At 42.5% G+C, this 15,622-nt stretch overlaps 1 protein-coding gene and 1 non-coding gene across 3 annotated transcripts in view; both read left to right on the forward strand.

The window, feature by feature from the left end:
- Window positions 1-14,724, forward strand: part of RALBP1 (ralA binding protein 1) — an 85,166-nt gene extending 70,442 nt beyond the window's left edge. For both annotated transcript variants that reach the window (XM_075533036.1, XM_075533037.1), the window contains 4 exons: window positions 5,263-5,370; window positions 9,939-10,060; window positions 10,312-10,435; window positions 12,630-14,724. In XM_075533036.1, coding sequence (XP_075389151.1) covers window positions 5,263-5,370; window positions 9,939-10,060; window positions 10,312-10,435; window positions 12,630-12,896 — 621 coding nt within the window. In that variant the 3' untranslated portion in view covers window positions 12,897-14,724. The remainder of the gene's footprint in view (window positions 1-5,262; window positions 5,371-9,938; window positions 10,061-10,311; window positions 10,436-12,629) is intronic.
- On the forward strand, window positions 9,640-9,780 carry LOC142428264 (U4 spliceosomal RNA). The gene has a single exon (XR_012780191.1). It is a non-coding gene; the product is annotated as a U4 spliceosomal RNA (small nuclear RNA).
- Window positions 14,725-15,622: the final 898 nt, after the last annotated feature.

Consider the following 15,622-nt stretch of genomic DNA (forward strand, 5'->3'; position numbering starts at 1 on the left):
GCCTAAGAAACATGTGAGACACTATCAATATGAACAACTATGTCTCATTGGGATTCTGGAACAGGAAGAAAAAGAAAAAACAAGCCCTGGAGAATATAAGAACTCCAGGAAGAAAACTTCCATAGCACAATGAAAGAGAAAACTATTCAAGAAGCTGAAAAACCCCAAATATGATTGACCTTAAAAGAATGTCATTGTGACATATTATAGTGAAATGTAATAATATAAAAGACAAGTAGAGAATACTGAGAGCTCAGGGGAGGGGAATGGTTACATATAAAGAAAAACCAGTAACAATAAATCAAAACTTTCAACAGACACTGTGCAGGCAAGAAGACAATGGAATGACATATTAAGCCCCAAGGGGGTGGGGGTTGGATTGCCAACTAAGAATCTTATATTCAGCAAAATTATCTCTCAAATATAAAGGGAGATGTAGGTTGTTTCCAGACAAGGATACAATAATGGAATTAACAAAATGGCCAGCTTTACAAAAAATAATAAAGGGGTCCTTTGATTAGAGAACCATCATCAACAGTAGGTATAAGCCTGGGATCAAGAAAGAGGACAGCACCACCCATTAATCAACACACTTAAAGCAGCATCCAAAACAAAAGACTGAAAATAGGAAGCCAGCGATACGAATTCTTGAATAGGAAGTCTTCAATATGTGATGAAGACAAGTAGAAAATACAGGGGAATGTGTATGTGCAACATTTTCACAGTAAAAGGAAGACAAGCAGTTCTCAATAAATTGAGAACTGCCTTAAATCTAGGAAGGACATAGCAGGCATGCTAGCTGCGGCCGAGTGTGCTGTAGAGCCCTTTGTGAGGCTGAGGGTCACTTGCGTAGTGGTGCCAAACAGGATCCTCTACTCCTGCCAGTGCCCCATGAGCCAAGAGAAGTATGACAATTTCCTCAAGACAGTCACGAGTGCCCCGCAACCAAGGTTATCCATGACAACATCGGCATCCTGGAGAGACCCATGACCATAGCCTGTGTACCACCCAGAAGACTGCTGATGGCTCCTCTGGGGAACTCTGGCTTGACAGCCACGGGGCTTTCCCCAAAACATAACCACTGGTGCTGCCAAGGCTGTAGGCAAGATTTTCTCGGAGCTGATAGGAAACTCGCTGGCGTGCCCTTTCATGTTCTTGTCCTCAGTGTGTGCAGCGTGACTCTCACCTGCCATCTGGAGAAAGCCACTAAGCATGATAAAATTAAGAAGGTGCTGAAGGAGGCGTCAGATGGCTCCTAAAAGACATCTTGGGCTAAAGTGAATACCAAGTTGTCTCCTGCAACTTCATCAGTGACACCCTTCTGCTACCTCTGATTCTGGGGCTGGCAATATCCACAACAACCACTTTCATTTGGTTCCAGCAACATGGCCTCCAAAAGAATGGTTCACATGGCCTCCAAAGAATGGGAGTTCTCTGGACCACCAACCACAGTATCTAATGGAAGAGAGAGGACCTCCGCTACTGGGGGGCTGGGTGTCTTTGCCCCAATTTGATTCCCCAACATATTGAGAATATCATTGTCAAAGAGTTTTCATCCAGACCTTTGAAGAAGGGTAAGGGGCTTAGAGAACCCCACTTTGTCATGTGCCATCAGTGAAGTATCCAACCCAAAACAACAACAACAAAAACCCTATGTAATTAAAGAAATAAAAATGAAAATTTTCTCTTGAAACAAAGATATAAAATAATATCTTTTAAATAAATAAAACTTTCATCATTTATGGGTAACCATATACCTAGAAAGTCTTAATATAACCAACAAAAACATGGGCCATCAGCATATGGCTGCTAACAATATATATTTTTCTGAATGCCAATACAAAGCAGTCAAATACACACCATTTGTATATGTATACTGGGGAAATGTCAAGGCAGCTTAATTCTGATCCACATCCTAACTTCATTCTCTAAGGAAGTAGCACATGAATTATCTACTTAAAAACGTAACAGGAAAAAAGTAGAAGAAAAATAAGACTGGTACCTACTGAAAATAAAGAGAAATGTCCAAAGACAAAAGAGGGGAAAAAGAACTCACAAGAGTGGGAAAACTTTTGACAACTACAGGACAAGGCACTAATCTCTAAAGATGTATAGAAAACGTCAGTGTCTCAATGAGAAAAGACTTGTCATCCATGTTCTAAATGTGGAAAGGACATGGACAGCTCACCAAAGAAAGCCAGAAAACCTGAAGCAATGTTTGTGGTCACTCACCATCAGAGATGCAAATCAAAACACGTTAATATAAAACTGATGGTCTGAAATGTAGTCCCACCTAATTCAGTTAAAAAGTATGAAAAAGATGATGGAAGGAATATACAGTCATTGTATCAAAAAGAACTACTTGACAGTCAACCATTTCAAGAGTTGGCATGTGATTAAAACCAATAGAAACGAAGAAAAAAAAAGTCAAAGCTGTATTGAAGGGATTTGCCAAAAACGAGGCCTCAGGAATTGAAGGAATACCCACTGAAAGGCTCCAACAAGCTGTGTAGTACTGGAAGCGCTTCCTTGTCTATGTAAAAAAAAAAAAGATCAGGTGTCCAATAAGTCCACATGGGGGAAGCCTGTGCGATCCCAGCATTATAACTAATCCTAAACTGAAGGACCGTATGGCCTCAGAGCTTAAACTGTGACTACCTGGTTTGCAGAACAAAAACCTCAAACTCATTGCCATCGAGTCAATGCTGACTTAAAGCGATCCCCTATGGGTTTCCATGACTGTAACTTTACGGGAGTAGGAAGCCTGGTCTTTCTCCTGAAGAGCAGCTGGTGGTTTCGAACTCCCAACCGTGTGGATTGCAGCCCATTGTATACCACTACACCACCAGGTCTTATGTAGGTTTTTTGTAGATCCTATATATATAACAGCAGTGAACTGTATTTGTTTATATTCAGTTTTTAATTGTAAATTAGGTGGGGGTTTATATTTCAGATCATCAACTTTGTATTCAACAGTTTAAACCACTAATCAAACTTGCCAGAAGTTTACCCTTGTTTCCTATTTTCACTTCTCCCTCTTGTGGACTAAGATCTTTCTGTTAGACCCAAGTTAACACCTGCTCATCGTCTCGCTAGCCCATTGCTTTCTCTTCCTTCCTTTGCCCCCATCCTCTTGGCTGTCTCCAAAGTCTGTTCTCGCAATTGTTATTTTTGATTGAGGTTTTACCTTTTTTTTTTTTTTACTTTGTTTTTCTAGTTAAGAGTTTGATTGATTGTTTGGTTTTTCTATATATGAAGTCCAAGATAGGTAAATAGCTAGAGACAGTAACTGGATTAATGATTCCTTGGGGGTATGGCAGGGGAGGTGAAAGCTGCTAATAACACTGAGCACAAGCATGAAGAAAATGTTCTAAAACTGATTGTGGTAATGATTGTATAACTCTTCTTGGTGTGATTAAACCATTGAATTCTATGATATGTGATTTATATGTCAATAAAACTGTTGGGAAAAATTGAGAAGAAGTACCTGGCCAACTGAGTAAAAGAGATCCATACCTGTACCCATTCCAAAGAAAGGTAACTCAACAGAATGTGAATATTATCACTGCCATTAACATCACATGCAAGTAAAATTTTGCTGAAGATAATTCAATAACAGTTACAGTAATAAATTGACAGGGAACAGCCTGAAATTGAAGTTGGATTCAGAAGAAGATATGCCACATGTCTAGATTATAACAAACTATTGTGCTTATGCAGAACCTATACAGAGGATTCAAGAGGTAATTGTGTGGATGGAACAAGGGAATGGTGCATGGTTTAAAATTAGAAGTGTGTGTTAGGCTCGTGTCTTCTGATCACACTGACATAGACTTGGAGGAAGGCTTATTAACAACCTGCAATATGTAGATAAAACAACTTTGCTTGCTGAAAGCGAAGAGGACTTGAAGCATCTACTGATGACGATTGAAGATTGCAGGCCTTCGATATGAATTAAAACTCAATGTAAAAATCCAAATCCTTACAACTGTACCAACAAACATCATCATAATAAGCTCATAAAAGACTGAAATTGGCAAGAATTTCACCTTGTTTGTCACCACACACAATCAATATTAATGGAACCTTCTGGCAAGCAGCCAAACACTACATCACCCTGGGGAAATCTGTTGCATCGGACCTCTTTGAAATGTTGAAGAACAAGGATGTCACTTTGGGGACTAAGGTGAACCTAATCCAAGCCATCGTGCTTTCAGTTGCTTCATAGACATGTGAAATGTGGACAGTAAAGAAGGGAGATCAGAAACGAATTGGTGAGTTGGAATGATGGGCATAAGAACAAACAGATCTGTCTAGGACAAAGTACAGCCAGAGTGCTCCTTAGAAGAGATGACAGCGAGACTTTGTCGCCTTACTTGGGGCCATGCTTGATAAATCAAAGAGCAGCGGGAAACGAGGAAGTCCCTCAGTGAGATGGAGTCACACAGCGACTGCAACCATGGGCTCGCACAGCAACAATTATGCGCATACGCAGCGTTGGGGAGTGTCTGATTCTGTTGCAGGTAGGGTTGCACCTGACAACAGTGAATGCTGGGTGACACCATAGCTCATTGTTATTTGCATTTCACTAACAGCTAATGATCTTGAACATTTCTTGATATGCTTTTGATGGCCTCTGAATGTCTTTGGTGAAGTGCCTGTTCAAGTCTTCAGGTTGATTTTCCTTTTTTTTAAAATCATTTCATTGGGAGTTCGTACAACTCTTACCACAATCTAAAGTCTTCGGGTTGATTTTCCTTTTTTAAAAATCATTTTATTGGGGGTTCGTACAACTCTTACCACAATCTGTACATACATCAATTGTGTCAAGCACATTTGTACATCTGTTGCCCTCATCTTTCTCAAAACATTTGCTTTCTACTTGAGCCCTTGGCATCAGCTCTTCATTTTTCCCCTCCCTCCATGCTGCCCCTCCTTCATGAACCCTTGATCATTTATAAATTATTTTGTCATATCTTACACTGACCGATCAAGTCTTCTGGTTTTCAATTGGATTATTTTTCTTTTTCTTATTGACATGTTGGTATTTCCTGTAAAAGTTTGAGATTATTCCCTTGTTTGTCAATGAGAAAAAATTTCCCCCCCAGGCTGTTGGTTATCTGTTTATCCTTTTATGAAACCTGTTGATGCACGTATATTCCTTTTTCAGTTAAGAAAATGAAAATCTTCTATACAGCTGGGTGGAGTACTGAAGGCGTGTTATATCACGGCTGAACAGTTCTTTCATTTGCTTCTTGACAGGAGTGTGAAACCAAGATTGCACAAGAAATAGCCAGTCTTTCAAAAGAGGATGTTTCCAAAGAAGAAATGAATGAAAATGAAGAAGTTATAAATATCCTCCTTGCCCAGGTAGCCTGCTTTCTTTCTTAACTTTAACATTATAATTTGAGAAGCTAAACTACCCAGAAACAAACTCACTGCCATTGAGTCAGTTCTGACTCATAGCCATCCTCTTGTACAGGGCAGAACCGTCCCTGCCCTTTTGATTTCTGAGATGGTAGATGCATCATCTCATCTTTCTCCCACAGAATGCTGATGTGTTCCAACCACTGGCCTCGCCGTGAGCAGTATATTATGTAGTCCACTGTATTACCAGAGCTCCTTACCTAAACTACAGAGGCATAGTACCGTTACGCCCAAAATTATAAGATGATTTAGAAGTTTTCGAGGGACAGTGCCTATTGTGGAGGAGCCCTGGGAGTGTATCAGTTAAGCAGTGCCTAAAGCGTGGCAGTTCGAACCCACCAGCTGCTCCACAGAAGAAAAGTCTGTCTCGTAAAGATTTACAGCCTATTCTGCAGAGCTGCACCGAGCTGGAATCAATTTAATGGAATCAGTCATTTTTGTCATTTGTTTACATGCTTCCCCATTTGGTTTGTATTGTTTTTGACCCTGCTTTTTTGTTGGGTTTTTCAAATGTTAGGTGATTAGAGAAGAGACTATCACATACTAAGTAATTACTCCTCATTGGACACTGTTCTGGCTACTTTGCTTAATTTACTCTCCTTTAGTTAAGTAGGCTGTTTGCTTTAGTTCATGACATTTAGTTACAGCAGGTCATGTGAGAGGCATTTTCCGTCATTTTCAGATTATTCGTCATTCTTTTAAAATCTGTGGCTAAGGTCACAAAGCTTGGCATCCTGAAACGAGGCTGGGTTCTCTAGAGAAGGAAAACCAGTGTCCCTTAGAAAAGGAAATTCCTATCAAGAAAGTAGCTCACAGTCATGGAAGCAGTAAGTCCAGCCTGGCTCAAGTCCATGGGATCCTGCTGGAACTGACCAGCCCAGCAACAAGTGGGTTTGGTAGAAGAAGTGGGTGAGGCTTGTGGCTGCAGAGGCGAATGAAGCCAACGTTAGCGGGCAGTGTGGCAGGCCACTGATAGCACCAGGGTTTGGTAGCCAGTCTGGTGAGCCAGTGGCTTAGGTTCAAGGAACTGGAAGTTGAGGAGACAGATGTAGGACCCAGGCTAGCGAGGAGACCAGCCTTCCCCAAGTCTGCTTACATACAAGTAAGGCGCGTTCCCAATGAAGCTTTCTTCCAGTTGCATTCCGAGTGGGACCTGATTAGGAGGACAGCACGCCTCGCTAAGCCTCCCACAGCTACTTACCTTCTCATCCGGAGATGCCATCGTGGGGTTCCATTGTTAGGTTACAGTATGGCGAAGGCCTCAACTGCCTAGCCACTGAGCATTCTGTCCCAGCCGAATTGACACTAAACCTAGCTATCACAGGATTTTAGTTAATTGTTGTTTTGAAGTGTTATCCTTTACGATATTTTGATTTTATTCTTTGTAGGTAGAATTCAATTGTTGGAGTTGCATGATCTTTATTAATAGTTCATTGGTTCAACAAATAGCTATTGCGTGCTACTTTATTCCAGGCATAGAACTGAAAATGAGCTCATTTCTCTCCTTTGGAATTGATCAAGTCAACTTTCTCATAGTTTAAGGGGGGAAAAAAAGCTTAAGGAGAATGTTTTTGTGAACTTCTTGAAGTTCATGGATGTGATGTGCTGACAGCCCTACAAGATTAGATCCTTTTCGGTTACTTCTGAAAGAGCCGTTGCTTTGCCTAGCAGGCACATAATGAATGCTTTCATTCTGAAAAGGGAGAACAATTATGTCTTTACTCTAGAATTTTCAGACTGATGTATTTTTAGCATGTTATCTCTAGTAGGTATACCAAGGAAACGGAAAAGCATGTGTTTTAAAACACCGGAGAAACACTGCCCCTTGCATCTCTGAGAAAGACTCGAAAGTATGATTGGCTTTAAGAAAGACATTTACTTCAGAACTTGGTCATGGTATTTTCTAGGTTGACCACACATGCTTCATTACCTGTCATACCGAGAAGAAATGTCCTTTCTATGTAATGCCTCATCTTCATAGCCTTACATTCTTTTTTTCATCATTTTATTGGGGGCTCGTACAACTCTTACCACAATCCACACATACATCCATTCTGTCAAGCACATTTGTTGCCATCATCATTTTCAAAACATTTTCTTACTACTTGAGCCCTTGGTATCAGCTCCTCATTTTCCCGTCCCTCCCTCTCTCATGAACCCTTGATAATTTATAAATTTTTATTATTTTTCCATGTCTTGCACTGTCCACTGTCTCCCTTTACCCCTTTATCTGTTGTCCATCCCCCTGGGGGGGGCGGGTTATAGATAGGTCATTGTGATTGGTTCCCCCTTTCTCCCCCTACCTTGTCCTTACCCTCTTGGTATGGCCATTCTCAATGTCCTGACAAGTGTATCTGTCCTGGATTCTCCGTGTTTACAGCTCTTATCTGTACCGATGTACATATTCTGGTCTAGCCAGATTTGTAAGGTAGAATTGGGGTCATGATAGTGGGGGTGGGGGGGAAGCATTAAGGAACTAGAGGAAAGTTGTATGTTTCATCGTTGCTACACTGCACCAACTGGTTCGTCTCCTCCCCGAGACCCTTCTTTAAGAGGATGTCCAATTGCCTACAGATGGGCTTTGGGCCTTTACTCTGCACTCCCCATCCCACCCCCCACCATTCACATTGACATGATATTTTGTTCTGGGTCTTTGATACCTGATCCTGTCGACACCTCATGATCACACAGGCTGGTGTGCTTCTTCCATGTGGGCTTTGTTGCTTCTCAGCTAGATGGCTGCTTATTTATCTTCAAGCCTTTAGCACCCCAGACACTGTATCTTTTGATAACCAGGCACCATCAGCTTTCTCCACATTTGCATATGCATGCCCTTTGTCTTCAGTGATCTTGTTGGGAAGGTGAGCATCATGGAATGCCAGTTTAATAGAACAAAGTGTTCTTGCATTGAGGGAGTACTTGAGTGGAGGCACAGTGTTCATCTGCTACCTACTATTAGATCTATAAATATATGCACATAGATCTATTTTCCCATCATCATATGTAAATTTATTTACATATGTACATGCCTGTATTTAGATATCTGTAAATGCCCTTTGCCTCCTAGTTCTTCCCTCTATTTCCTTTTACTTTCCTGTTGTCTTCATTTGGGTTTCAGTAATTCCTCTTGGTTACATTGCCCTTGATCACGCCCTACCAGACCTGCTACACCCTCCTCGCCATTGATTTTCAGTCACTTGTTGTTCCCTTGTCCTTGGGTTTATTAACACCCACCTTCCCCTCTCCCGCTCCCCCAACCCCCCAACCATCCCTTTGTTTTCTCCTCTGGCTTGTTTATCCTTCCTATCTTATCTAGACAAGACATTCAGAGATAATAATATGCACAGACAGAAGACTGAGCAAAACAAAGGAACAACAGAAAATAAAACAACTCCAATAACAACAACAAAAGAAAAGCCTATAAATAGTTCAAAGTCTTTGACCTTAGGAGTGTTTTCCTGTTGTCTGATGGGGCCCCACACCCTGGACCCACAGTCTATGTTTGGTATTCCCTGGGGACCTCATTGCTCTGCTCCCCTTGCTGTTCTGTTGCATGCCCTTAGGGTCAGGTCGGGCACTCTTCCTGCAGTGTGTCTCCAGTGTCATCCCCCGTAGTGCATAGCCTTAAATTCTTAATTCCCCTCTCTCACTTGTATTTCCTTGTCTTTTTTCCTCTCGGTTGGAAAGGCTAGATCGTGTGTAGATAGTGTCCCCCCCCCCCAATTCTTTTCATAAGATTGGTGGCATAATGTGTAGAGATGATTATCACAAGAGAATATTTGCTGTTTTAATATTATCTCTGGGGACATGGGCTGAGGAAGAATGGCGTCTTGCGGTGAGGAAGACTGTCTGAGTCCTTCACTTAGTCCCCCTTTGAAAGGTGTTGCTGCGACTAGCTGGCTTACCTCCTGGGTCCTTCTTCTCCACTGTGACCCTGAGCGATGGAAGGCAATTAGGAAGAACTGGAAAGCCAAGGCAGGTTAATGTGGAGGGAAAACTGACTTTGTCTCTAACGTGCTGTTCTTGCTGAGATCCTTTGCAGGATGAAGACACTATCCTTACACAGAATGGAGGAGTTATTTCATTTTTTTAATTGTATGTTTTAAGAAAAGCCGAGTCATTTTCCTCACACAACTGCTTAGTTTATCTCTTCTCACAGAAGTCTCTCACCCTCAAGAGACAGGATGTTGTGCAGTATAATAACCTTTCACAAGCCCTGTGCAGTGGCAACATCGTAGCCGATGAGGTTTACCCGAGGCACGATTATTGCTAATTGAAAACTTTTCCCAATACCCCGCCGTGACGACTTGGAAAATAGTCGGCATTGGCAATTTTTGACGGTCTCCACAGAGACTGAAAATAAATAAATAAAAACAACCTTTCACATTAATCTAGTTCCTCAAACATTGTATAACAGGGTTAAGGAATTCACAGCAACATTAGAGGCCAGAAAGAAGTAGCATTTTCTAGATGGAAACTCAGGATATCTTCACCTGTGATCATCATTTCAGGAGAATGAGATCCTGACCGAGCAGGAGGAGCTTCTAGCCACGGAGCAGTTTCTGCGGCGGCAGATTGCCTCAGAGAAAGAAGAGATAGAGCGCCTCAGAGCAGAGATTGCCGAAATTCAGAGGTAAAGGAGAGCCAAGCATTCTAAAGTTTCCAAGAATGTTTAAGTTATACGTGCAATTTTTCAATTTTCAGCCTTTCATAAAAAAGAATTAGGCTTCTGAAATTGAACATCTTTATTTCTAAAGTCTCAAGAAGGCTGTTAATGTGAAGTAGACTCACAGCCCTGCTCAATGTAAAAGGCTGGTGAAACTCAGTAGGTTCTGTACCTACCTCTCCCAGTTGTCAAGCCGTAACGGGTCTCTCACCTTTCAGTCGCCAGCAGCATGGTCGAAGTGAGACGGAGGAGTATTCCTCGGAGAGTGAGAGTGAGAGCGAGGATGAGGAGGAGCTGCAAATCATTCTTGAAGATTTACAACGACAGAATGAAGAGTTGGAAGTGAGTTTGTGGGGAGGTGGGAGTAACCACAAAGCACACTGATGCCTCAAAGGTCTAGAAACGACTTGCTTTCCATCAGAGGGTTATTTTCCTCAGTCAGCAGAAAGGGAGAGCGAGCACAAAGCGGCCCAGCTGAAGGCACGCGGGTCTCTCTAGACGCTCCTCAGGCTCTGTGCAGAGAGAGTGCCCCTTCGTCACTTCAGTTTATCACACAAACCAAACCTGGAGATTAACTTAGCTGTGCTAGTTTGAAGAGCCTGATCCTGGAAATGATGAACAGAAAAAGCTGTGCTATGAGAAGAAGGAAAGGGCTGTTTCCATCTCTATGGATCGTGAGGACAAAGTTTTCTTTGAGGCAATCAAATTCCTAAGAGGCAGATGCGTGTGAGTGCAGTAAGGGGCAGCTAGGAGACAGCTGCAGAGTGAAAGAAAGAAAACATTTCAATTATCTTGATCAGAATCATCCCAAGTAAGATCTTTTCTCCAGATGTTTTGCCTATGGGCTGGAAGAATACATTCTTTTCTTGGAAAGGAATCTGAGAAAACAAGAAAAGCTCTGTCTCCCTCATTCAGGTTTACTGTTATAATTGAATCAATTTTCTGGGTAATCCAAAACATCACAGTGAGCAGAGAACTAGAAATCCACGTTCCAGAAGTCACCCCCAGAAATCCCAAGTGGCGCCCCAGCGAGGCTCTCGATCAAGACACTTATAGTGCAAGGACTGCCCGAGGGGGGGTATCCAGGAATGGAGTTGTGTCTGATCACGTGTACAGCAGGTTCTGCATTTATTTTGCATTGTGTAATTGGCACAGGCTGTCATACAGTATACCTTGATTGTCCAATGGCTCTAAGCTCAAACTTTCCACAGCAAAGTTAAAAAAAAATCTTTAACTGTTCCACAGTCAAACTGAAGATCAGACTTGAAAAAAGGTGTAGGTGCTGAGTGAATCCTGAGGCCTGTCTGCTTCAGTCTACAGCACCATTCTCTCTCAGACGACATCCAGTATTGTGTTAGTGCGTTAGAACATTAGTCCTTCTGCCTTTTTTGGGTTTTTTTTGTTTGTTTGTGTAAAACATTGAAACCATGACTCCAAAGGGAGCTAAGAAGGAAAACTGTAAGACCCACGATAGACTTAAGAAAGAATCACTGTGAACCTAAGCCTGTCTGATGGGAGGCTGGGGAAGGGAACATGATCAACATTTTGGCAAAAAACTGACCGAAGTGACTAATGTAGCAAAAGGTGTGACATCATTAACTGTGAAACACAAAGCCCAGACCATCGGTAAGGCTGAAAAGTTAGTTAATTTGAATAAAGGAAAAACCAGATGGCAATAGTGCATCCGAGACAGTGACGTGCAAGAAGGTTAAAAGCCTCCATTAGTGATGTAAATTTCTTATGGGCAAAATATGTTCTACTCTTGAGCTTTCGGTGTTTGAACACGAATTTGGGGGTGAATTGAGTTTGATGACCAAGGTATCACTATATATTAGGTGTGGGTCTGTTGTCTTCAGTGTTGGCTTTTCTACGTGGCCCTGCAAGTGACAGCTCTGAGGGTTGCTCTCGGGGCTAGGATCGCCTGCTGCGAGTGTCAAGATGTGCAAGTGGAGCACACCGCTTGGCCTCCGCCTCGGAGCAGCTGTGTAGTCAGAGCCCCACCTTGTTGCAAGGGAGGCTGGGACATGGAGCTGCAGCTGAGCCATTTGCAAGGGAGAGCAGGTTCCTAAATTGATGTCTGTCACAATAGAGATGACAGGAATTTCAGGAGTAGCTACTGCATGTAGTTATTTGCTGACGGAGCCCATACAACTTAGAATCGATGGTGTTCTGCTGCTTGAGTAGTTTAGACCTAAATCCTATTTACAACGAACATTGACTTTTCCCACAAATCTAGGTTTTTATCCTGTCTTTAAATTGCTTCCGGTTGCTGCTACGTTGGTTATGCTGACACTGCAATACTTGATACGTAGATAAGTGTGTCTGTCCTTTAGGTGTGTCTCGTTTTTCCAGAGGCGTCTCTTCTCCTCTGACCAAGAGTAGTCCGCAGTCCTGAGCCCCACAGTTAGACGGGGGGGGGGGGGGGGGGGGGGGCTCGGCATGCGTGCACCATCATTCATCAGTGAAGTCACTAGAGCAAAGATGGTCCTCTGCGCCCACATCTGTTCCCTCACTGCCCTTTCTGTTCTTCCCGAAGATAAAGAACAATCACTTGAATCAGGCAATCCATGAAGAACGAGAGGCCATTATCGAACTTCGAGTGCAGCTCCGGCTGCTGCAGCTGCAGCGGGCCCAGGCTGAGCAGCAGGCCCCGGAGGAGGAGGAACTTGAGAGGCGTGGGGGTGGACCTCAGAGGACCAGAGAAAGTGCTCTCGAGACGAAAGCAGCTAGAGAGCAGCCAAAGGCAGGCAAGGAGCAAGTAAAGCCATCGCCAAGTAAAGACCGGAAGGAAACACCCATTTGAGCAGCATCCCGTGGACATGGAAGCCCCGTGCATCTTACTGTAATCTGAGACTCAATGCACAACCCTCCTGTGGTGTACATTCTGTAAAGGTGTCTCTCTCTCCTCAGTCATGCTTTTCTCTCACCTGTGACTTCACCACCAGGCTCAGGTTACAGGACAGAGCGACTGAAACATTTTTGAACTTGAAGGGGCAGATGGGTTTTCCAGATAAGATCAGCTTATTTGAAGATTAATTTTCTTTGCTTAACTTACAGTAACTCTTTTAATCCTTGAGTGGCTTCTTTTAAACCAAAAATTCTGTTTTTGCTTTTTTATCACAGCAGAATCAGGATCTCTTTCTCCCATTCAAGGGGGACAAAACAAAACATGTTGAGGATTAAAGCTGCCTTGTGGACTGATCCATTGTTTGACCATCAGGATTTCTGCTTACCGGGTCACTCTTGCTTGTGCCTTTGATACCTTTTCGGTGCAGATTATCTAATGGGGAGTTGCCTCATGGTTTCGCAAACTAGCCAGAATGACGCTTAGTGGGTGTCCTTTTTTACCCATCACCCCCACCCCTGCGAATTCTTATATTTTACAGTTCCAAACCACAGTAAACAAGCCCACTTCGCCAAGATGGCTGGATTCAGTCACAGGCAGAGCTGGCTGCCCATGGAACGGGTCTGGGCCAGTCTGTGGCAGCACAGACCACTCCCACTTGCAACGTGTGCTTGTAATCAGCACATGCTTCTTCACAAATCTGTCAGAGGCATCAGCTTTGACCAATCTACCCAACACAAAAGGTCTGTTTTAATGCCAGGAATCTCTCACATACTGGCTTTCCATTAAAAATCTATATGCCTACTTGGGCTAAAATGCAAACATCTCTGCCTGAATAAGCTGAACATGAAGGGGCTTCAGAAACCCCATCATCTTTCAATCCCATTTATCCAGACTTTCTGAAACCCCCTTGCATATGCTCTTAAGTTTTAAATCATATCTCGAGTATGTTGACTGATGAACTCCCAATTAGCACAGTTGAGCAATAGGGGGAAGATCTTTTCTTTGTAATGATAGTTAGGATTCTCCACTCTCCATTTTGTTTGTTTGCTTCAACTCCATGATCTGAAGGTGGGTCTTTAAGGCTCCTGTGCCTCGATTGCAGTCTGCCTCCATAAACAGCATTCATGAGATAGGGTAAGAGCTCACAGAAATGAAAGCAAGTCCCACACGCACTCCCCCAGAGTGCTCTATCCTTTCCGCTTCCTAGTTAGTATTTATTTTCAGCACCTGTTCAGTGTGGTTTCTTATCCCCGACCTGTTGCACTGTTGTGACTCGTTGGCCATTATTTGATCTTTGTATAGGGGGGAAAAGCTTTGTTATAGAAATCAGCATACTATTTTTTTAAGTCTGGAGAGAGATATTATGGTGACTGAAAATATGGTCAGGTATCGAATATAAATGTATAAAGTCCTTGCTGTCCTGTCATATTACATTCATTTTATATTTGCTGGCAATATTAAAAGTTTCTCCTTTTTTGTTTGTGTAAATTTTAATTTTTATCAATGTGTCATGAATTTTCAAAATTAGTATCTCATTACTGCCTCTCACCCCGCGCACAAATCAGCTGGCCTAACTTGGCAAACGGGTGTTAACAATAAAGAAAACTTCATCTGGTTTACAGAGGTTTGCATCTCAAGTATGAAATAATGATTCACCACAAGCCAACCATCATTAGCATGTCTAGGAAACACTTGTCTAGAATGAAAACGAATGTTTAATTTGCATTGTTCACTTAAATTTTTCCATAATTAAAATATATAATTTAAAAGTTTACAAAAACAATGGACTTCTCTATTTTTTATGGTTAAATTATGTAATGTATATAGTTAATTTTGAGAAGCTGGCTGAGTAGGAAGCTCTAGGAACGAAGCACTTACATAACTAGCAAGAACTGTTTCAAATCCGTTCTCAACCCTCAAAATCGAGTGGAGTATTTGCTGCAATTAGGGAAGCACGTGATGAGGAGAGGCTGACAGATTTGCAGTGAGTATGAGTCTGCTTATGGCCTACCGGTCTCTGTCTCGAAGGTGCACAGGAACCAGTAGTGGACTGTGGTCCACATTCCTGCTGCGGCTTACTGTGTTACCATGTCCAGGGTGAGAAGTAAGAACTTTTATAAAAACAGGCTCCTGCTTTTGATCACTGGGCTGGCATCGAGGGCAGCTGTGGTTTGCACCCCAAGGGCTGAAGTGGCTTTTCTGCCTTAGAGGATTCAAAAAGACAGTCAGTCCTTTTGTCCCCTTTTGGAAGCCATTTAAAAGAAATGGCTTTGGAAGCATTTTAAAGAAATGCCAGTTCATTGGCTGACGGCAAAAATAAAGGAACATATTTTTGTGGCCACACACAAAGAATGCAGTTTGCAAAAGTTGGTTGGAAACACCACACACATACAAGCGTGACTGCGAGAGGCAGAACCAGTAACAGTGGTCTGTGTTTGTCTTTATACACAGAGATTTATAGAGAGAAATTGTTTACACAGATGAATGTAGGAGGTCAGTCCAGTCTGGCCTCAAGTCAGGCTGCTCCTGACTCAGCTGTGGAAGCTGACGAACAGAGAGCAGGATGACGAAGCAGTGGGGTAAGCTACAGGCTAGGTGGATGAAGAGCTAAGTGAATCTGAGATCGGCCGAATGAATCCACCTGGGATTAGCAAGTAATAACAGGAATTTCAGAACCAGCC

The sequence above is a fragment of the Tenrec ecaudatus genome, chromosome 15 (genome assembly GCF_050624435.1).
Source record: "Tenrec ecaudatus isolate mTenEca1 chromosome 15, mTenEca1.hap1, whole genome shotgun sequence".
Classification (NCBI taxonomy): Eukaryota; Metazoa; Chordata; class Mammalia; order Afrosoricida; family Tenrecidae; genus Tenrec; species Tenrec ecaudatus.